Source organism: Sceloporus occidentalis, unplaced genomic scaffold (genome assembly GCF_023333645.1).
Source record: "Sceloporus occidentalis isolate IW3139 unplaced genomic scaffold, rSceOcc1.0.p SCAF_146, whole genome shotgun sequence".
Lineage (NCBI taxonomy): Eukaryota > Metazoa > Chordata > Lepidosauria > Squamata > Phrynosomatidae > Sceloporus > Sceloporus occidentalis.
Genome location: NW_028317126.1, coordinates 57,801 through 81,004, shown reverse-complemented (window position 1 = coordinate 81,004; position 23,204 = coordinate 57,801). Strand labels below are relative to the sequence as shown.

The 23,204-nt window shown below is 44.1% G+C and overlaps 1 protein-coding gene across 1 annotated transcript in view; it reads left to right on the top strand.

Annotated features, from left to right (window-relative positions):
- Positions 1-497: 497 nt before the first annotated feature.
- Positions 498-23,204, top strand: part of LOC149280811 (TBC1 domain family member 22B-like) — a gene marked incomplete at its 3' end in the record, with an annotated part of 79,339 nt that continues 56,632 nt past the window's right edge. Inside the window, exons 1-4 of the mRNA XM_089500070.1 lie at positions 498-567; positions 9,494-9,564; positions 9,640-9,768; positions 9,904-9,969. Coding sequence (XP_089356196.1) covers positions 498-567; positions 9,494-9,564; positions 9,640-9,768; positions 9,904-9,969 — 336 coding nt within the window. The remainder of the gene's footprint in view (positions 568-9,493; positions 9,565-9,639; positions 9,769-9,903; positions 9,970-23,204) is intronic.

Here is a 23,204-nt window from a genome sequence, read left to right as displayed (position 1 = left end):
CCTGTTTTTGGTACTGTAGCTTTACGTGTACATGACAACCCTGTGCATGTAGGACCTTGCTGTGGTCAGATGATCATAACCTGTGTATTTCTTCTGTACTTTTCAAAGATTGATGCAAATGTTATTGATGTTAAGAACAAATAATTAAATGTAGCTGGGGAGGGATTTTTTCATCTGCACTGCTCATGTATAGTAGTTAAAACACACATTTGTTTTATTCTTTTGAAGTCTGTGCATGTAAGCTGTGTTTTTTCACTGCTTTCTAGTTTAAAACCATTATTTTCTGTTTTTATTTTATCTTTGATTATTGCTGTTTTGATATCTTGCTAACTTTCAGACTGTATCACATATATACCTAATTATTTTATTTTTTGTATATCATAGGTAATTCATCATTCTACAAACCTCCACAAAAGCAGCAGCAGCAGTTTCCTCTCCGTCCTATCATTCCACTTGTTGCCAGAATTTCTGACCAGAATGCTTCTGGAGCACCCCCCATGACTGTACGGGAAAAAACACGCCTAGAAAAGTTCAGGCAACTTCTCTCTTGCTCCAACACTGACCTAGGTGTGATTATTTTATTTATTTTATACACTAGTTACTTGCGTGACCAATATAACCTTGAAGTAATTAATTTTGAGCATATATCTGTGCTCACTAGTTAGTCAATATATACCGTATTGGCTCGATTATAGGCTGCACCCTAAAAGTTTTAGGTGCTTTTTCTAAAGAAAAAATTATATTTTTAGAAAAAATACACATCAGTGGAATAGTAAAACAGTATTCTACCAAACACACTGTATTTTAACATTTTTGGTATCTATTATGCAGTTAGCCAACATATATTACATACAGACAGACAACCAATAGCCATTTTAATACACCCTACTTATAGATATGCTGCTCTGCCCCCCCCCAGATATGCTGCCGCTCTGCCCCCCCGATATGCTGCCCCTCTGCCCCCCCAAGATATGCTGCCACTCTGCCCCCCCAAGATATGCTGCCACTCTGCCCCCCCCAAGATATGCTGCCACTCTGCCCCCCCAAGATATGCTGCCACTCTACCCCCCCCCCCCCGTACTCACATTTGTGAGGGCGAATAAAAGTTGCTCAATCCTCATCAGCATGGGTGGTATTTTCCCCACCAAGGGAATAGCTCCAGTGAGATAAAAATCAGAATAAAAAACAGGATAAAAGTCAGGATAAAAATGAAAATGGAGGTCCAAACATAAGAATAATCCAAAACTTTATTAAATAATAAAAGCAAAAGTGGATAAAACACAACACGTTTTGGACAAAATGCATTGTGTTTTATCCACTTTTGCTTTTATTTAATAAAGCTCTGGATTATTCTTATTTGTGGACCTCCAGTTTCATTTTTATTCTGACTTTTATCCTGTTTTTTATGAAACATTAAAACCCCCCCCCCAAATTTTCTGACTTTTACCCGAAAAATCTTTTACTCATCAAAAAAACCTGCTAAATAGATTCTACTATTTATCCTGAGTTTAGAAATACCCAATGTTTTTTTTTCTGCAAGTTATTGAGCAATAAGTAAAATTAACGTTTTGCTATTTTAAAACCATTTTTTTTTCCAAAGCCGGTCATTCTGCCCCATATTCTATTTTGGGTATCTTTTGAAGCTGGCCAATGCAATTTACCCCACCAAACCATATATTTTTGAAAACTAGAGACCCCAAGGTATTTCAAATGCTAGTATTCTAACTAGGCCTGCAACTAACGATTATTTTCATAATCGATTAGTTGGTCGATTATTTTTTTGATTAATCGGATAACAAAATACATGTAAATGTTTTATTTATTTAAAATAATTTAATAAACAAACAGCAGAATAAAAAACTTTGAGAAAAATGCATTTCTTGTCTTTATTTCCAACCCCCCCCCTCCCAGTTATGCACATTTGAGCCCAGGCTTGCCCCACTGCCTCCCATATATGCCTTATACCCCCAGATATGCCACTCCGTCTTCCCCAGATATGCCTTATACCCCCTGTATGCCTTATACCCCCAGATATGCCTAGTACCCACAGATATGTCACTCCGCCCTCCCCACATATGCCTTATATACCCTAAATGCCTTATACCCCCTGATATGCTTTATACCCCAGTATGCCATCCTGCCTCCCCAGATATGCCTTATACCACCAGATATGCTTTATACCCCATATGCCATAGTGCCCTCTGATAAGACTTATACCCCATGTGCCCCCTATATACCACTGTGCCCTTGATACCCCCCCCCCAGACTTACCCCCCGTGCTCTAGGCTCCTTGGTGTCTAGTATGGGCAGCCGGTGAGCGTCCATACGCCGGCACTTTCGCTGGAGCTTCTATGGTGGAGCACCGGAAGATCACATCACGCTGGTGCTCCATGATAGAAGCCCCGGCAGAAGTGGAGTACAGTAGTGGAGGATGTCTGCGCTAGGGATGCACCGAAATGAAAATTCTGGACCGAAACCGAAACCAAAAATAACCACCCCCCCTTAAAAATAAATAAATAACCACACTTTTATTAAAAGTAAGTAATTGGGACAAAACAAATGCAATAACAATATTAATATATACCATATTTGCTCGATTATAAGACAACCCAGATTATAAAATGACCCTCCAAAATCTGAATATTAATTTAGGAAAAAAAGAAAAAACCTGGATATAATACTACCCTATAGGAAAAAAGTTTTACTAGTAAATATTAATTCATGTAAACTACTTTTTTCATATTTAATAAAAGCAACGATTGAGAAAAATATATATATTTTTTAAATTTCCTTTTATTTGCCAACCTGCCCCCCCCCGTTATGCACATATGCCCCCAGGCTTGCCACTCTGCCCCCAGAAATGCCTTTTAACCCTCTATATGCCACTCTGCCTCCAGAAATGCCTTATACCCTCCTATATCCCACTTTTGCCTTTTAACCCCCTATATGCCACTCTGCTCCATGATATGCCTTTTAACCTCCTATATGCCACTCTGGCATGTGACGGGACCGACCTGTACCCCGACTGGGTACTCCCGCCAAACGTTGCTTCCTCCTCCCGGGACACCAACAAGTAACCCCTTCAGCACCAGGCTGAACCAGCGTTGTAGATAGAAGGGGGGACGTCGCTGTACTGAAGCCGCATTGGCACTGTGGCCATCCGAAGCTTAGCTACACAGCGTGGCTACAGCCCACCCCAAACATCAGGCAACACTCATGTTGAGGTGAAAACAGGACTCATTTATTAAAGGGTAGCGGCTAGTTCCTACCCAGTAGAAGGACTCTGGTGATGTCAGCAGACCATGTGATTATTTGGTCACATGGTACAAAGAACTACATGAAGAAGAAGAAGAATAAGCGGCAGCGCGGGACGTGCAAATGGGCTGTGCTGGGCTGCTGTTTCTTTTTCAATAACGTGGGATGTGAGGATGAAGTTTTAACAGAACTACTGAAAATACTGAATATTATGGAGGCAGAAGGAAACGTGAATCTGTGAAATAATTCACAGTGAGTCTCTCTCTCTTTCTCTGTCTCTCTCTCTCTTTCTCTGTGCCAGTGAGTCTCTCTCTGTGTGCCAGTGATTCTCTCTCTCTCTCTCTCTCTCTGTGTGCAAGTGATTGTGTCTCTCTGTGCCAGCGAGTGTCTCTGTCTCTCGCTGTGCCACTGAGTGTCTCTGTCTCTCGCTGTGCCACTGAGTGTCTCTGTCTCTCTCTGTGCCACTGAATGTGTCTCTCTCGCTCTCCCTCTCGGTGCCAGTGAGTGTGTCTCTCTCTCTCTCTGTGCCAGTGAGTGTGTCTTTCTCTCGGTGCCAGTCAGTGTGTCTTTCTCTCGGTGCCAGTCAGTGTGTCTTTCTCTCGGTGCCAGTGAGTGTGTCTTTCTCTCTGTTCCAGTGAGTGTCTTTCTCTCTGTGCCAGTGAGTGTGTGTCTCTCTCTCTGTGCCAGTGAGTGTGTGTCTCTCTCTCTGTTCCAGTGAGTGTGTGTGTCTCTCTGTGCCAGTGAGTGTCTCTCTCTCTCTCTCGGTGCCAGTGAGTGTGTGTGTCTCTCTGTGCCAGAGAGAGAGAGACATACACTCACTGGCACAGAGAGAGACACACTCACTGGCACAGAGAGACACACACACTCACTGGCACAGAGAGACACACACACTCACTGGCACAGAGAGACACACACACTCACTGGCACAGAGAGACACACACACACACACTCACTGGCACAGAGAGAGAGACACACACATACTCACTGGCACAGAGAGAGAGACACGCTCACTGGCACCTCGAGAGAGGGAGAGCACGTGCCTAAAGAGGGAGATTTTTTAGTGAATAGACTCATTTGTTATAAACTAAATGCCATGTCTGTAATTGAGACCTTCACAATGTATATGAGAATGTGATAAAATAAAGCAACAGCTGTATATGTTTCAAAACAATAGTAATAATAATAAATGTTCACAAATAATTAAATGAACATAACTAGATGTTTATACTGTTTTCTTCTTCTACAGTCTATCTCAACCACTCACAAAACATTAACTTTTTAGTGACATGGGTAGATTAATAGATTACGTCCTCATGGTGGCGGCTTTTTGGAATAGGAGCCAGGCATAAACTGTTGCCCACAGAGTATTGTGCAGCGGACAAGTGCAAAGGTAGTGGGAACAGCTCAGCTGTGTGCGTCGGACCGCCATACACAAGGGAGAATATCCAAGAAAGGCTCCATTGGCTGTGTCTTTCTCCTGCTCAGATGATTAGCGACCACACAGGGTTAAGGTGTGAATCCAGGACAGATGTAAGACAATTGGAGTCATAAAAAGGACACATCGGTACCCATTAACACAATTAGTTGTTAGATTAGATTTCTCACTATGAACTGTCTAGTTCATATTCCTGTAAGGGACCTGTGTGAGCTGGAGGTATGAAAGTCCTTTAGCTGGATAGAAACTAGATTTCTCACCGTAAACCGTCTAGTTTCTATCCCTGTAAAAGGCCTGTGTGAGCAAGAGATATGAGTCCCTTTGCAGTATAGGAACTAGGGATTGTTATCCTTGTAAAGGACCATTTTTACCTGAAGGTATAAAAGTCCTTTAGCTGGATGGAAACTAGATTGCTCACTATGAACCGTCTAGTTCCTATCCCTGTAAGGGACCTGTGTGAGCTGGAGGTATAATTGTCTCTTGGTTGTATAAGGACCTGTGTGAGCTGAAGGTATAAAAGTTCTTTAGCTGGATGGAAACTAGATTTCTTACTATGAACCGTCTAGTTCCTATCCCTGTAGGTGAGCTGTGTGAGCTGGAGAGATAAGGGTCCTTAAGCTGGATGGTAACTAGATTTCTTACCATGAACCATCTAGTTCCTATCCTTTAACAGGACCTGGCCACGATTGAGCAAAAGGTCCTTTACAGGGATAGAAACTAGCTCTCTTTACATGAGTTGGATAGTTCTTATGCCTGTACAGGACCTGACCACTAGGGGGCAAAAGGTAATTTTGCTGGATAGAAAATAGCTCACACACACTGAGCAAGCTATTTCCTATCCCTGTAAAGGACATGGTCCTTCTACCGGATAGGAACTAGTCGCAACCTTTATTAAAGCCAAATACAGAGCTATATATACACAAGTAGAAAAGGGGTAAGGCAAATATCACATGATCTAATTACCATGTCAGGAAGGAAGTAATTAGATCAAATCCTGCAACACAATATCCGGGGTAAGGACAGGATGACACGAGACATAAATAATTACATTAACTGGGGACGTAGACGTGGATAGACATATAATTGACTTGAGACAGACAATGGCCAGGACAGGGATAACAGGAGCTCACAGGATTAACAGCTACCTGTTATGTAATTGATAATTTGGTATGCAGCATTGACACCTAGTCATACCTACAGGGGGTCTTAAGACAAGGGCTAACTCACACAATAACAGGGGAAACACTTCACACCTGTACAATTAACAATGCAAAGACAATCAGCCTTCTTCCTACCACAGGATGTCTAGCTGACGTTACAGTTTTGAGACACTGAGTGCTAAAACAAGGGGAACATCAGCAGAAACTGAACCCCTGTATTCACACACACAAGTCTCTACAAGGCCTGGGCCCATAGTCGATAGGGAGGAGGCTGGTTCTGTCACATGGCATATAGGGGGTTAAAAGGCGTTTCTGGAGGCATATATACATATATAATTGCTAATAGCAATCACACTCCTATCATGCCCAGGCAGCCATGCAACCTGGCCATGATAGGAGTGTGATTACAGCCTCCTTATCCATGCTACCCCCCCCTTACACATCCATGCTATCACACACACAGTCATTCACAAATATTTAAATACTCATTCATTCCCTTAATCACACATACTTGCTCATAAACCCTCCCCCACACATTACCTGAACTGCAAATCTCTCACTCCCAGACTTCTGCAGGGGCCTGGCTTCTTCCCTCTGCAGCTTCTCTTGTACCGCCACAGAGGAAGAAGGAGGGGAGCAGAGGCACGTGGTGTGCATTCACGTGACTCTGCTGGGTTCCTGTTCTGGCCGGTACAAGAGACGCTGCTCGCACACTGTGCGACCAAAGCACCGGTAAGCAGCCTGGCCCTATTTGAGGTCTGATTAGAAGACAACCTCGAGGGTATTTTTCAGAGCATTTGCTCTGGGGAAAAAAACCTTGTCTTATAATCGAGCAAATACAGTATAACCATTTTTCTTAAAAGTAATACGTCACTTTCAAACAAGACCCCGATATGTGTTCAGCAACATCTCCCGACTACAGTGATACCCCCATGCATGGATTTGTCGGGTTGTTTGGGAGGTAAAACGCCACATTTAACTTGAAACTCTTACATCTGGTCCTACTGCCCCCATGTCCTAATAGGGCCATCTTTGAAGCCGGCTAATTCAATTTACTCCATCAAACCATATATTTTTGAAAACTAGACACCCCAAGGTATTTCAAATGCTAGCATTTTAACCCTTTCCATGCATTAGATTCTACCACCAGCCTTTTGCCAAAGTTTGTGGTAGTAATTTTTTGTTTTTTTGTCACACAAATTGTAATTCGGGTATAAATTTATAGCTCCAGGTATATACATCACTATCAAACACTCAATGTGTGTTCAGCAATGTCTCCCGAGTACAGTGATACCACCCATGCATGGGTTTGTCTGGTGTTTGGGGTTAAAAGGCCACATTTGTAAAGTGCGCTTTTTCCCCTCCATTTTGGTCAGTCTTTGCCTATGCCCTATCTTTGAGCCCGGCCACTCCAATTTACCCCATCAAACCATTATTTGTTTTTTAAATTAGGCACCCCTTCGGTATAGGAAATGCTTTTTACTTTAACTCATTCCATGTCATGATTTTTGGGAAGATACAGCGCTAATTTTAGCACTTGCTCATAAAAATAAATTTTATTTATTTTATTCTTTTTGGATTTTGTTTTACATTTTGGTGGAACTGGATGGTTCGTCCAATTCATAATAATTTTTAAATGTTACCGCTTTTTTTTTTTTATTATTATTATTATTTAACCCCTTCAATCCCCTATAGACGTACCGGGACGTCCAAAAAACGCCCACTAAGAAACCCCTATGGACGTCCCGGTACGTCCAGCCCTTCGTGCAGCGTCAGGGACACATCCCTGCTGCTGCACGGGAGACCAGGCTGCGATCGGGCATTCCCTTCCGGGTTGCGTCACTGCTGATGTAACCCGGAAGGTCATCCTGCGGGGATATCCTGCCCTCCGATGAGGCACAGAGACGCTGCGATCTCTATGCAGGTCTGTGAGGACCTGCATAGAGATCACAGTGTGATCGGTGCAGGGGGATCGCGGGGAGGGGAGTGAGAAACCATCTCTCTCACTCCCCCTCCCGTCCTGAAAGAGAAAAGCAGAAAAAAAAAACTGTTAGTCCATTTAAAAAATATTAATAAAATCATTAAAATAATAATATAAATAATACTAAACAAAATTATAATGTGAGCTGTGATGTCATTGTGACATCACTGGCATGTTCAGGAGGTCCCTAGGAGGACCTCTAACCATTACTGTGTAAAAAAAAAATATAAAAAATATACAAAATACAAAAAAATGTAAAAAAAAATTAATAAAAAAAAATATAAAAAAAGATAATAAAAAAAATCTTAAAAAAACCTTACTTCCCATTGCCCTAGCATAACATCTAGCCAGTATAACCCTCCTGCCCCCGTTCACAACCCCCAAACCCGTTAAGCCATAGGCATAAAAATTATACAAAATTGTACACCTAATAGTATGCTCCCTGGTGCTGGGAATGTCTGGAAATTCTATATAAATTAGGTATTTCTGAAATCAGGACACCTGAATTGATAAACTTGGAGGGGATTTTCCATCACTTTACCTAATTTTGTGAGGATTCAGAGGGAAAATGTAAAAAAAAAATTAGTTTATTTTTCTAATCTTCGCTAGTTTTTACTAAATTTCTCATTCTAAATTTTCAGCTAATCATCCAACTATGGTATCAAACGAAAGCTCTATCTCTCCTTGAAAAAACAATATATAGTTTATATGGGTACACTATTCACAGGAAAAGAGAATAATCGCTAAACCGACATACCCCAAAAATGGGCTTTGAGGTACCAAAAACCCCTGGGATTGAAGGTGTTAAAGCTTTTTTTTTTTCTTTTTTTCTATATTTTTTTTCTTATTTTTTAACTATTGACTTGCACGGTTAAATGCAGTACCTGTATTCAACCTGCAAGTGGAGCCAGAATTCTCTAGAGGGTCTGGGGACCCTCTGGCGAACTTTTCAAAAAAAATATGCAATTTGGTGAACAAACTGGGTGCTAAAAACAAACGGCAGAATAAAAAATTTACATTAACAAGAACAAGAAATGCATTTCTTGTTTTTATTTCCTTTTATTTACCAACATGCCCCCCGGGCTTGCCACTCTGCCCACAGGATATGCCTTATGCCCTCCTATGTGCCACTCTGCCCACAGGATATGCCTTATGCCCTCCTATGTGCCACTCTGCCCCACCCGATTTACCAATGTATCACCAGACTTGTGCTCCAGACTCCTGGAGCCAGTGGAAGTCCAGCCAGTGGAAGTCTGCGTAGATGTCCACCGTCTTCCCCCTGTGCTTCTTTTTGACACCAGGGAGGTGTCTAGTGGGGGCAGACGGTGGACATCTACGCAGACTTCCACTGGCTGGAAGAGGAGGATACAGGTCCCCTCCACCGCTGCAGGGGATCTGGATCTTAGTCGTATAGTCAGATCTCTATCTGAGGAAGGATTATAAGACGGCCTGAATATAAGACGGGTATTTTTCAGAGCATTTGCTCTGGAGAGGACCTTTTTCTTATATTCGAGCAAATACGGCAAATTGATCATTTAACTATTCGATAATGAAAATTGTTGACTTTGATTTTCATTATCCGGTTTTTCGATTAGTTGTTGCAGACCTACTATTTAGTGATAGGATTTTGCTAAAATCTGCACTCCGAATATCTTCTTGCAGAGGAATTGAGAAAGTGCAGCTGGCCCGGTATTCCACGAGAGGTGCGCCCCACTACTTGGAGACTTCTTTCGGTAAGTTGCTTAGTCTTTCAAAGACGTATTATTATACGTATTAAACACACTTTCACTCCTCACCCCGTGTTTCAGGGCTACCTCCCTGCCCATAAGGAGAGACGCAAACTGACCTTACAACGCAAGCGTGAGGAGTACTTTGGCTTCATTGAACAGTATTATGACTCTCGGAATGAAGAGCATCACAAAGATACATATCGTCAGGTACAGTCATAACGGTCAGTTACTAGTGATTTGTGCAGTGTTTATAAAAAAAAAATGTCTGTAGAAAGATAGCATGTGACTGATGAATTCTAGTAGTACATGATTAACTGATATTGCTGCCTTATTAAATTTCAGATACATATTGACATTCCAAGGACTAATCCTCTAATTCCATTATTTCAACAATCATTGGTTCAAGAGGTATGTAATCAAAGCTATATTGACCTTAGGTGTGTAATTAACCCCTTCATGACAATGGCTGATTTTTTTTTTTTGTATCCTTCTTGATAATGGCTGTTTTAACAATTCTGCGGTGCTTGTATTTAGCTTTAATTTTCATCTGTCTCATATACTGTAACCACACACGTTATATATTGCTATATTTTTTTGAGGCCAAGAAGGGCTTTCTTTAGATTACAATCAAAATAGTGGATCATATAATTTTCTATATTAAAAGTATAAAATTTAGTAAAAAAAGTGAGAATACCTTTTCTGACTTGAAAAATAATTTACACATCTACAAAAGCGAATTAAATAACCTGCAAAATAGATTCTACTATTTGTACTGAATTTAGAAATACTGAAAAAAGTTTGTTTTTTGCTGCATGTTATAGGGCAAGAAGTACAAATAGCAAATTGCTATTTCAAACCTTTTTTTTCTTTCAATTAAGAAAGAAATGTCTTATTTGGGGCATCTTTGAAGCCGACCACTTCTATTTACCCCCATTATTTTAAATGCTAGTATTTTAACTCTTTCCATGCACTAATTCTACCACCAGCCTTTGTCAAACTTTGTGGTAGGAATTTGCGTTTATCTGTACTCTAGATATACCAAAGCACCTAAAGGCATAACAAACAATACGTATTATATATGCTAGAACTTAAATACATATAAACAACATAAAGTGAATTAAATTAGGCTTAATGACTCATTAGTTAATATCCCATTCCTGATTAATACCTATTCGATGTGTAGTTTTTAATTTAAATATCCAGTAAGTATCTCTTTCATGTTCCGCAAAGCTCTCCTATTACCCTGTCTCTTTACTCGTTTTTTTTGTCCAATTGCTTGAAACTGAAAAAAATTTAATGCTTTGTGGCCCTATGTCGGAATATATCCGACAAAATATTTTACCGTTTGTGGTCCATTGTCGGGTTTACTAGTTTACCACTAGATGTCGCTATTATACAAAAAATATTGTACATCTTGTGGTTCAAATGTTGGATTTCATAGTGACCACTAGATATCACTATAAGGAAGATCTAAGGAAGATTAGCCATTTTAGCAGGGGCGTACCTAGAGTATGTGGCACCCCCCCACACACAAACTTTAGAACTGCATAGCTTCTACCGTTATATACCGGCGCAGACATTGACGGTGGTACAGCATAACACCTACCACTATATACTGAGGCAGACAATGACGGTGGTACAGCATTAACACCTATCACTATATACTGAGGCACACATTGACGGTGGTACAGTGTAATCCCTATCACTACATTGAGCCAGACATTAACAATAGTGCAGCATAACCCAAATCACTATATACTAAGCCAAACATTGATGTGGTGTAGTCCTACCACTTCATTAGTAGTAGGGATGCACCAAAACGAATTCTGGACTGAAACCGAAAATGCAGCATTTACCTGGCCGAAACTGAATATGACCCCCCTCCACACCATAAAAAAAAATCTAACACTTTTATTTAAAGTAACACACCAAAATAGGACAAAACAATTAAATAACAATGTTAATATATATATATATATATATATATATATATATATATATATATATATATATATATATATATATAATTAACAGCAATCACATTCCTATCATGCCCAGGCATACCCAGATTCCAGGAGGCACTCGCAGACTTGGCATGATAGGAGTATGATTGCCCTATCTACCCCTTCTCACTCCCTTCTGCCCTATCTACCCATTGTCACTCCCTTCTCCCTATCTACCCCCTATCCCCCGTCTCACTCCCTTCTCCCTATCTACCCCCTCCTAACTATCTACCCTCTCCCTCTTTGAAGTTCACTTACCTTTCAGGAGTCCTGCGATGGGGGTGCAAGGTCTCTGTCTCCCAGCTCTGCCACTGTATGGAACAGTATAGAGTGATGGGAGTTATGATGTACTTTAGAGCATAATTATATAATGAAAAATACATTGGAAATGGTACAGCATAACACCCATCACTCTCACACACTTACAATCCACACTTATCAATCCACACACTTATCAATCCACACACTTATCAATCCACACACTTATCAATCCACACACTTATCAATCCACACACTTATCAATCCACACACTTACCAATCCACACACTTACCAATCCACACATTTACCAATCCACACATTTACCAATCCACACATTTACCAATCCACACATTTACCAATCCACACATTTACCAATCCACACATTTACCAATCCACACATTTACCAATCCACACATTTACCAATCCACACATTTACCAATCCACACATTTACCAATCCACACATTTACCAATCCACACATTTACCAATCCACACACTTACCAATCCACACACTTACCAATCCACACACATACCAATCTACACATATACTAATCCACTCTCACTGTCACTCTCACTGAATGCTTTCCTACCTTTCCACTTTTCTCCTTACAGCTCCTTTTCCTGCTCTTCGCTCCTCTTCTTCAGTTCTTCTGTCTTCTTCCGGTTCAGAGGGCACGGACAGCGGTGGGCGCAGCTTCAGTGTTGTGCGCCGGGATCTGACAACAAACCCCGGCGCACAGCAGCTGTTGCCGCGCGGATCGCAAGGTAGTGCTATCGGAGGTCTTTAACAGACCTCCGGCTCCCTTGAGTGATTTTAAGCTGGGTTCAAGGGAGATCCTTGAACTGGCTTAAAATCACTCAAGGGAGCCAGAGGTCTGTTAAAGACCTCCGATACCGCTCCCTTGCGAGCCTGCTCCTCCAGCGGCGGACATTACTGTCCGTCTCTGGAGGGGTGCCGGCAAGTTGGCACCCCCCTGATGAGCAGCACCCGGTGCGGGCCGCCCCCCCACCCCCCGCTAGGTACGCTAATGCATCTTAGTACAGAGTGATTCTGAATGTCATTTTAGTGATGAAGATTATAAAAAAGTTTTATTCAATGAAAAAATATACATGCTAGCACAATATATGGGTTTGGAATAGTGTTTATTATGCCACAGTGCCCTGATATGCCACTGTGCCCTCCTGATATGCCTTATAGCCCCCTATATGCCTTTTACCTTTGATATGCCACCATGCCCCCTGATATGCATTTTACCCTTGATATGCCACCATGCCCCCTGATATGCCTTTTACCCCTATATGCCACTGTGATGCCACTGTGCCCCCTGATATTCCTTATAGCACCTTTATGCCACTGTGCCCCCTGATACGCCTTATAGCCCCTTTATGCCACTGTGCCCCCTGATATGTCTTATGCCCCCCCATATAAGAAAAACTGACATCGCTAAAATAGGTTTGGCAGAGAGGATCAGGGTCTCCTGCAGCTTTGCGGGGGTCTGGATTCTAGAGTTATAATCCGATCTCTATTTGAGATCGGATTATAGAAGGGAGTTTTTCAGAGCATTCGATTCAACTAATCTATTATGAAAATCGTTGACAATGATTTTCATAATTGATTATTAACGTTTTTATCGATTCGTTGTTGCAGCCCTAGTGTTTATTAATCGTTGTGTAGTTGCAAGAAAATACAATTGTGTTGTATAAAAATAAAAAATTGGAGGAAATCCCAAACGGGTTGACTCCGTAGTCAGTCAGTTCATTTGGCCCATCAATGCCCTCCCAAAACTGGTGCCCCAATCTGCCCCTCCAAGAGCAGTACTCACCTGCCTGACCTCTGCCTCTCCCGAAAAATATAGCTGCCACTACAGAGAAGTGAAAACTGCACCTTCTCTCTGGAGTCTTCTCAGGCGCTGGGGAGACGACAGGGTGGTGAGGGGCTCTTCAATCCAGGGTTGGGGATCTGAGCCAGCTGTCCAGCATTTCTGGGAACCACAGGTGGTGACCACAGTCTCATCCACCTGTATGGGATACATGTACCCCCAGTGCTGGTTTGTACCATCCTCTGGTGGGGGGACCTCTGGTGATGGAGGGCTGAGGCCAGCCGTGCTCAGACCTGGAGAAAGTGCTGCTATGGGGGTTGCGGAGACCCCCAGAGCTGGTAGAGAGGGGCCCTCCTGCCTCTCTCCTGTTGCCAGTATTTCAGCTGGGGTGGTCGGAGCGGGCACTGCTGGAGCGTCACGGTCAGACTTGGGAACAAAGGGGAGGGGTGGGCAGAGACCAGCAGCACTCTGCCCTGATGCCAGCACTTCTGCTGGGGAGTGGGGATCTGGGCCAACTGCCCAACATTCTGGGGACCCAGGTGTGGAGACCGCAGTCCCATCCACTACCACAGTCTCTGGTGCTGCCTGACTGGACCCTACAAGGTTGCTGTGAGCAGGCAGAGACCAGGGGCACTCTGCCCTGATGGTAGCTCTTCTGCTTGGTGGGTGCTAGTGGAGACCGCAGTCCCATCCACTACACCCAGAAATCTTTCTTCCTTTCTCTGGGAAGGGGAGCCAATTGCAAGCCCTCCTGGACCAACATCCTCAGATGTAAAATCAATTAAATCCACAATCTCTGGATCCGGTTGTGGTATAAAGTCGCATTTCTGCAGCATTGGATCTGGGTTAGCTGCCCAGTATCCCTGTGACTCAGGGGTGGAGGGCGCAGTCCCATCCATCCCTCCTGGGACAACATCCTCAGATGACCACTCCATGAAATCCATGGTCACTGGGGCATACTGCTGAACATGGTTGAACAACTCTTGATATGCCTGTTCCAGTTCCCATTCTTGTGTGACCAACGAATCCAGGTCAGCCCAGAGCTCGGGCACATATGGGATATCCTCCACCCTTCCCTCCTGGAGGTCTTCCCCCAGGCACTCTGATGCACTACCGAAGTCGGTATCCTTTTCTATATTTTCTAATAATAATCCCGGGCCGCCGAAGCCATAGCCCTCTGTGGGACCTTTATTCTCCAGTCCCGGGCACAGCTGTGCTGCGTACCACCACAGAGCCCGATATCCATCGTCTCACCTCTGCTCTGGACCAGCAACTCCAGATCAGCCACCCATTCCTCTTTGGGCTGCTTCCCCAAGAACGGCATCAGCAACTTCCGCTGGAGCCAGAACCTTTCCTGTTGGGAGGCTTTTCCCCTTGCGGGGAATCTCCCTCCAGAGCTTCAGGCGGGTACAATTCCTCTGGATCAGCTCTCCGTAGCTTCCTTCCGTTCTCGTTCCTGGCGATAGATCCCGGTGGTGGTTTGGAATGTCCCTCAGACTAGGAAGCAATCCCACTTCTTCCACCAATGCCGCGGAGCTAGATGGTCTGACCGGCTACCTCCGCTGACTTGTGCTCCCTTAGCATGGGACAAAACTCGGTGTAGTTTATAAACAAAATGAATACTGTTTTATTTTTCACACACGTGGCTGAATATAGCCAGCAACACATTAACCTTAACATAAATCAAGATATTGGGATACAAACGGCCCTCTTAATCTGCCTCCCAGAGACAACAGTAAACAGTAAAGGGATTAACAATACAATGGGGTCCGAACCTCCACTATCTATTACTGGCCGAAATCAGTGCTGAGGTTTGGCCGGGGTAAATGTCTGTAGTGGTGGAACTGGGGCGAGGGGACTCACTTATACAACATAGCAGTGCATTAAACTAAAACAATGGCGGTTGCTCCCTGGTAGGGCTGCAACTAACAATTATTTTCATAATTGATTAGTTGACCGACAATTTTTTCGATTAATCGGATAAAAAAAATGCTAAATTTTCATTTATTTAACCCCTTAACGTCCATTGCCGGGTCAGGCATGTCATGCAAAACGGTCACTTAACGACCTATGACGTGCCTGACACATCATGAGACTTAAACAAGCTTAGAACACCAAGATCGGCATGATGGGGCATGTCTGGCCCCTCCCCGGGGCGTCAACATCCGCCATACATTGTATGGCGGCGGACGCCCGTTTTAAAAGCGTTAAGGAGGCGATCAACGATCACCTCCTAAACTTCAATGACACCAAATACTTACCCCAGGGCGGGCTGTGACCGCTCCAGAGAGCGGTCACAGCCGCAGCTGTACGCAGTCTTCGCCATCCGCAAGATGGCGGCGGCCCGGGGAAAAAAAAAATAAAGTTGAAAAAGTTCGCTAGACGGGCTCCAGACCCTCTAGAGAACTCTGGCTCCACTTGCAGGTTGAATACAGGTACTGCATTCAACCATACAAGTGAATGGAGCCCAGCTTTCGAATCACTATGTGATTAGTAAAATATTTAAAAAAAGAAAAAGCTTAAAAAAAACATGGTAACATTTAAAAATTATTATGCTTTAGAGGAACTATCCAGTTCCAGCAAAATTAAAAAAAAAAGTCCAAAAAGAGTAAAATAAATAAAATAAAAAAAATAAAGTTTATTATTATGAGCAAGTGCTAAAATTAGCGCTGTATCTTCCCAAAAATCCTGACATGGAAAAATTTAAATAAAAGCATTTCAAAACCCAACGGGTGTCTAATTTAAAAAAATGAATGGTTTGATGGGGTAAATTGGAGTGGCCGGGCTCAAAGATAGGGCATAGGCACAGACTGACCGAAATGGGGGGAAAAAAAGCGCACTTCCAAAATGTGGCATTTTAACCCCAAACACCAGACAAACCCATACATGTGGGGTATGACTGAACTCGGGAGATGTTCCTGAACACATATTAGGGTGTTGTTTGATAGTGACGTATACCTGGAGCTATAAATTTATACCCAAAGTACAATTTGTGTGGAAAAAAAAAAAAATACTACCACAAAGTGTGGCAAAGGCTGGTGGTAGAATCTGATGCATGGAAAGGGTTAAATACTACCATTTTAAGTACCTTGGGGTGTCTAGTTTTCAAAAATATATGGTTTTATGAGGTAAATTGTAGTGGCCAGGCTCAAAGATAGGGCATAGGCACAGACTGACCAAAATAGGGGAAAAAAAGCGCACTTCCCAAATGTGGCCTTTTAACCCCAAACAGCAGTCAAACCCATGCATGGGTGGTATCACTGTACTCGAGAGATGTTGTTGAACACATATTAGGGTGTTGTTTGATAGTGACGTATAAATGGAGCTATAAATGTATACCCAAAATACAATTTGTGTAAAAAAAAAAAAATACTAACACAAAGTGTGGCAAAGGCTGGTGGTAGAATCTCATGCATGGAAAGGGTTAAAATACTAGCATTTGAAATACCTTGGGGTGTCTAGTTTTCAAAAATATATGGTTTGATGGGGTTAATTGAATTAGCCGGCTTCAAAGATGGTCCTATTAGGACATGGGGGCAGAATGACCAGATGTAAAAGTTCCAAGTTAAAAAATGTGCACTTCCTAAATGTGGCGTTTTACCTCCCAAACAACCCGACAAACCCATGCATGGGGGGTATGACTGTACTCGGGAGATGTTGCTGAACACATATTGGGGTGTTGTTTGAAAGTGATTGTGAAGAACCTATGTCTGATCTTCACTGTTATTATTATTATTATTATTATATTTATTTGTACCCTGTTTGAATGTGGCTGCATCTCCAGCCTTCAAAGAGACGATCCTATAATCTGGCTGGGGCTCTTAATCAGCCAGCACAGCCCTGTCTGCCCAGACGGCACCCGCACTACAGGGGGGATAACACAGGCGGGGGAACCCATTGTATCCCTTAATCCCCTCACCTGATACATCCTCTGTATACCGATGGGATTTGTGAGGGGATGTGGCTGATGGGATTTGTCATGGGATGTGGCTGATAGGATTGGGGGTTGGGTTCGGTGCACAGTGAATGTAGATTGTATATAAATTCTGTGTGTTTGTAATAAAGAGAGTTCTGTTTTTAACCTCAAAGCATGAAGTCCTGTCTCATGATTGAGGGAAGTGCTGGTCTGTGACTGCTTTCTTCGGACAGCCGCAGCGCGTCCGCTTACTGGGAGAGGGAAGGAGCTGACGGGCGGATGTGTCCAGTCTGGGGCACAGGACGATCCGTCACATTGGTGGCAAGCGGTGGGATCTAGTCCTTCCAGACCAGAGCGGACCGCAGAACAAAGTTATACCCTGGCGAGGAAGAGCCAAACGGATCCACAGATGGAGTGGATTGAACAGTCACCGGGATGCGAGGTGACTTGGAGGGGACTCGAGACCCTCGAATCGGAGACTCCAGTATGGGAGTTTGAGAGACGGACCCGAGCCCGGCTCGTGAGATGGAGAGCGGCCCTAGAAAAGTGGCACGCCCACCGAGGTACACATCTGCCCACCCTAGAACAACAAATCAGGGACCAGGTGAATGGGAGGCTCTACTTGTTCGGGGGACCTGCGTCTCCAGGTGAGGTTGCAGAGCTAGAAAGGCTGGTCCGACAGGAGATTGGGCTCGAAGAGGAGTACCGAGCCATATACTGGGAAGCCCGAGGCCTGCAGCGAAAATCCAGAAAGCCCCATTCTTCGGAAGGGATGGATGTTGGTGGGCCTGGCCTGTTGTGGGAGGCATGCGAGGAAAGGGGTGTCTTTGGCAGTGGCAACATGGACAGATGGTGGGACATTAGTGACAAGCGCCGGAGAGCCCTGCCGCCCACTGCAACAAGTGAACTCAGCCAAGACCTTGAGAGACTAGTAGACAGAGAATGGTGTCTCGAGGCAGAATACTTGGCACTGTTCGAGGGGAGCTACGCCCTGCAGTGTGAGCCGACAGATGTCACAGAGCGAGCTCCGGAGGCTGCTCACTGTAATTGGCAAGCCTCCGGACTTGAAGGTTCAGCCACTCTGCCCCTGGTATTGCAGCCAGAGCCCGAAGAGGTGAAAGTGGGCAATCACTTTTGGGAGGAAGTCTTCAGGGCGATTATGGACCACATGCAGTCGCCGGAATTTGAGGCAGCGGTCTATGGGTTTCCACTAGAGGCGGCAGAAGCGCCGACAACAGGGCAGAGAGACGCTGTTCTCTGCCCAGCACCATGCGCCCCTCCTACTCCGGCTGAAGCGCCGGCAGCGGGGCAGAGTGCCGCTGGCCTCTGCCCGCCCCACAGTGAAATGTCCCTGCCTGCTAGCAGGGACCCACCAGGACAGTGCAACGCGATCCTCTGCCCAGCACCGCAAAATGCCAGACCGGCAGAAGAGCCGGCCACGGGGCAGAGTGCTGCTGGCCTCTGCTCATCCCCCAGAACAGTGTTCCCGCCGGCTAACGAGGATCAACCGGAAGTGCTGGCACCCGGAGAGAGAGTCGCTGATCTCTGTCCTGCATCAGCAATCCTCGCTCTGGCTGAAACGCCGGCAACAGGGCAGAGTGCTGCTGGCCTCTGCCCGCCCCACAGCGAAGGGTCCCCACCTGCTAGCAGGGAACCACCAGCGGAAGAGCTGGCCACAGGGCAGAGTGACGCTGTTCTCTGCCCAGCAACGTTCCCTGCACCAGCAGAGGCACTGGCAACCGGGCAGAGAGTCGCTGACCTCTGCCCTCCACAGCTTACACCCCCATTATCTGGCTCTCCCCAGCACGAGCATCTGGGAGGGGGCGCAGGCGGCGACCCTCCCCAGCGGCTGTCACCAAGTATGGGAGGAAGGGCAACCGGCACTCTTCCCCAGCGGCATGGTCCAGTGGGCAAAACGAGCCCCAGCTCGGAGAGCCAGGTAGGGGTAAGTGAAACTGCTGCTGCTTTGGAGTGGGCTCTTGTTGTTTGGGTGGGGGAATGTGGAGCTGACTCGGGACAAGCCCATAGTCAGGGTAACCATGGGAGGGTTCCATCAGGTTGGGAGGGAGCCGAGTCTGGGCTGAGGGCCCAGAGGGGAAAGGAAGCCCTGGAGAAAGGTCTCCCATGCCTGCAGAGGAGACTAAAGAGGGCTGCCCACTGGAGAGGCTTCTGGGCTGGCCTCTTACCCTTTGACTACGGGCCCGGCCTAGGAGCCTGGGTGACTGACATGGGGCTGCCAGGGTGCCCCAGAAGCCACACGCCCGCTCTCCCTACCCCGCAGGACTAGAGACAGTAGAGGCCCGGTCATCCCCAAGCCGATCCGTTAGGGATCTGGCTGTGTCTGCCGGACGTTTGCACAAGAGGGGAGTAATGTGAAGAACCTATGTCTGATCTTCACTGTTATTATTATTATTATATTTATTTGTACCCTGTTTGAATGTGGCTGCAGCTCCAGCCTTCAAAGAGACGATCCTATAATCTGGCTGGGGCTCTTAATCAGCCAGCACAGCCCTGTCTGCCCAGACGGCATCCGCACTACAGGGGGGATAACACAGGTGGGGGAACCCATTGTATCCCTTAATCCCCTCACCTGATACATCCTCTGTATACCGATGAGATTTGTGAGGGGATGTGGCTGATGGGATTTGTCATGGGATGTGGCTGATAGGATTGGGGGTTGGGTTCGGTGCACAGTGAATGTAGATTGTATATAAATTCTGTGTGTTTGTAATAAAGAGAGTTCTGTTTTTAACCTCAAAGCATGAAGTCCTGTCTCATGATTGAGGGAAGTGCTGGTCTGTGACTGCTTTCTTCGGACAGCCGCAGCGCGTCCGCTTACTGGGAGAGGGAAGGAGCTGACGGGCGGATGTGTCCAGTCAGGGGCACAGGACGATCCGTCACAGTGATGTATACCAGGAGCTGTAAATCCATACCTGAAGAGCAATTTTAGCGATAAAAAACACAAAATAAATTATTACCACAAAGTTTGACATAGACTGGTGGTAGAATTAGTGCATGGAAAGAGTTAAAATTCTAGCATTTGAAATACCTTGGGGTGTCTAGTTTTCAAAAATATATGATTTGATGGGGTAAATTGCATTGGCCGGCTTCAAAGATACCCGAAATGGCACATGGGGGGAAGAATTACCAGATTTGGAAAAAATGGTTTTGAAATAGCAAAACGCTACTTGTACTTATTGCTCCATAACGTGCGGAATAAAGCAAAAAAACATAAAAACATTGGGTATTTCTAAACTCAGGACAAATAGTAGAATATATTTAGTAGGTTTTTTCATTAGTTTTTTTGGATGAGTAAAAGATTTTTGGGGTAAAAGTCAGAAAATGTGGGGTTTTTTTTTACATTTTTCATCATATTTTATTATTTTTTTATGGGAAATTACATAATATGATTAAAACAATGGTATCTGAAGAAAGCCCTTCTTGTCCTGAAAAAAACCAACATATAATTTGTGTGGGTTCACTAAATGAGTGAAGAGAAAATTACATCTAAACACGAACACCGCAAAAGTGTTAAAACAGCCTCGGTCCCAATGGTACAAAAGGTAAAACACCGCCTGGTCCTTAAGGGGTTAAAATAATTTTAATGACGGTAAATAATTTTTATGACGGTAAATACAAACAGCAGAATAAAAGAAAAACTTTGATAAAATGCATTTCCTGTCTTTAGCCCCCCCAATTTCTGCACATTTGAGCTTGCCACGCTGCCTCCCGGACATGCCACGCTGTCTCCCGGACATGCCACGCTGCCCCCCGGACATGTCACTCCGCTGTACCCCCACATATGCCACTCCACTCTACCCCCACATATGCCACTGTGGCCCCTGATATGCCTTATACCCCATGATACACCACTCCGTCCTCCCCAGACATGCCACACTGCCTTCCCACATATGCCACTCCACTCTACCCCCAGATATGCCTTATACACCCTGATACACCACTCCGTCCTCCCCAGACATGCCACACTGCCCTCCCCACATATGCCTTATATACCGTATATGCCTTATACCCCCAGATATGTCACTCCGTCCTCCCCAGATATGCCGTATACCCCCCAGATATCTCATAGTCCCCTCATAGTCACAGGCCCCTTCACAGCACACTGACAACATACTTATAAATAAGTACAGCATTAACCCCTTCGTGACAAAGGCTGATTTTACTTTTTGTACCCTTCGTGACAATGGCCGTTTTAACATTTCTGCGCTGCTCGTGTTTAGCTGTAATTTTCTTCTTTCCCGTTTACTGAACCCACACACATTAGATATTGTTTTTTTCAGGACAAGAAGGGCTTTCTTTAGATGACATTGTTTTGATTGTATCATATTATTTACTATTAAAAAAAGTATAAAATATGGTGAAAAATTTTGAAAAAAATGACTGTTTCTAACTTTTAGTTGAAACATCTTTTACTCATCTATAAAAGGTAATAAAAAAACCTGCTAAATAGATTCTACTATTTGTCCTGAGTTTAGAAATACCCAATGTTTTTATGTTTTTTTGCTTTTTTCTGAACGTTATGGAGCAATAAGTACAGGTAGCGTTTTGCTATTTCAAAGCCATTTTTTCCAAATCTGGTAATTCTTCCCCCCATGTGCCATTTCGGGTATCTTTGAAGCCGGCCAATGCAATTTACCCCATCAAATCATATATTTTTGAAAACTAGACAGCCCAGGGTATTGCTGGTATTTTAACCCTTTCCAAGCACTTATTCTACCATCAGCCTTTGTCAAACTTTATGGTAGTAATTTTTTTGCATTTGTTTTTTCACACACATTTTACTTTAGGTATGAATAAACAGGTTCTGGTATATGTCACTATCAAAAAACACCCCAATATGTGTTTAGCAACATCTCCTGAGTACAGCGATACCTCACATGAATGATTTTGCCTGGCTGTTTGGGGGCAAAAGGGCCACATTTGGGGCATGCACATTTTTCAATGTTGAACTTTGGCATTTGGGGATCCACTGCCCATGCCCTATTTGGTACATCTTTGAGCCGGGCCATTTCAGTGTGCCCAATAAAGCTATATATTTTTGAAAATTAGACACCCCAGGGTATTTCAAATGCTAGTATTTTAACTCTTTCCATGCACCATATCTACCACCAGTCTTTGTCAAACTTTGTGATAGTCATTTTTTTCCATTTGTTTTGTCACACACATTTTACTTCAGGTATGAATTAAAAAGTTCTCGTATATGTCACTATCACAAAACACCCCAATATGTGTTCAGCAACATCTCCTGAGCGCAGTGATACCCCACATGAATGATTTTGCCTGGCTGTTCGGTGGCAAAAGAGCCACATTTGGGGCATGCACATTTTTTGAACTTTGGCATTTGGGGATCCACTGCCCGTGCCCTATTTGGTACATCTTTGAGCCGGGCCATTTCAGTGTGCCCAATAAAGCTATATATTTTTGAAAATTAGACACCCCAGGGTATTTTAAATGCTGGTATTTTAACTCTTTGCATGCACACATTTTACCACCAGCATTTTTTCAAAGTTTGCAGTAGTATTTTTGTGTGTGTATTTTTCCCACACACACCTACTTTATGTATGAATTTACAGCTCCTGGTATATGCCGCTGTCACACGACACCCCAATATGTGTTCAGCAACAT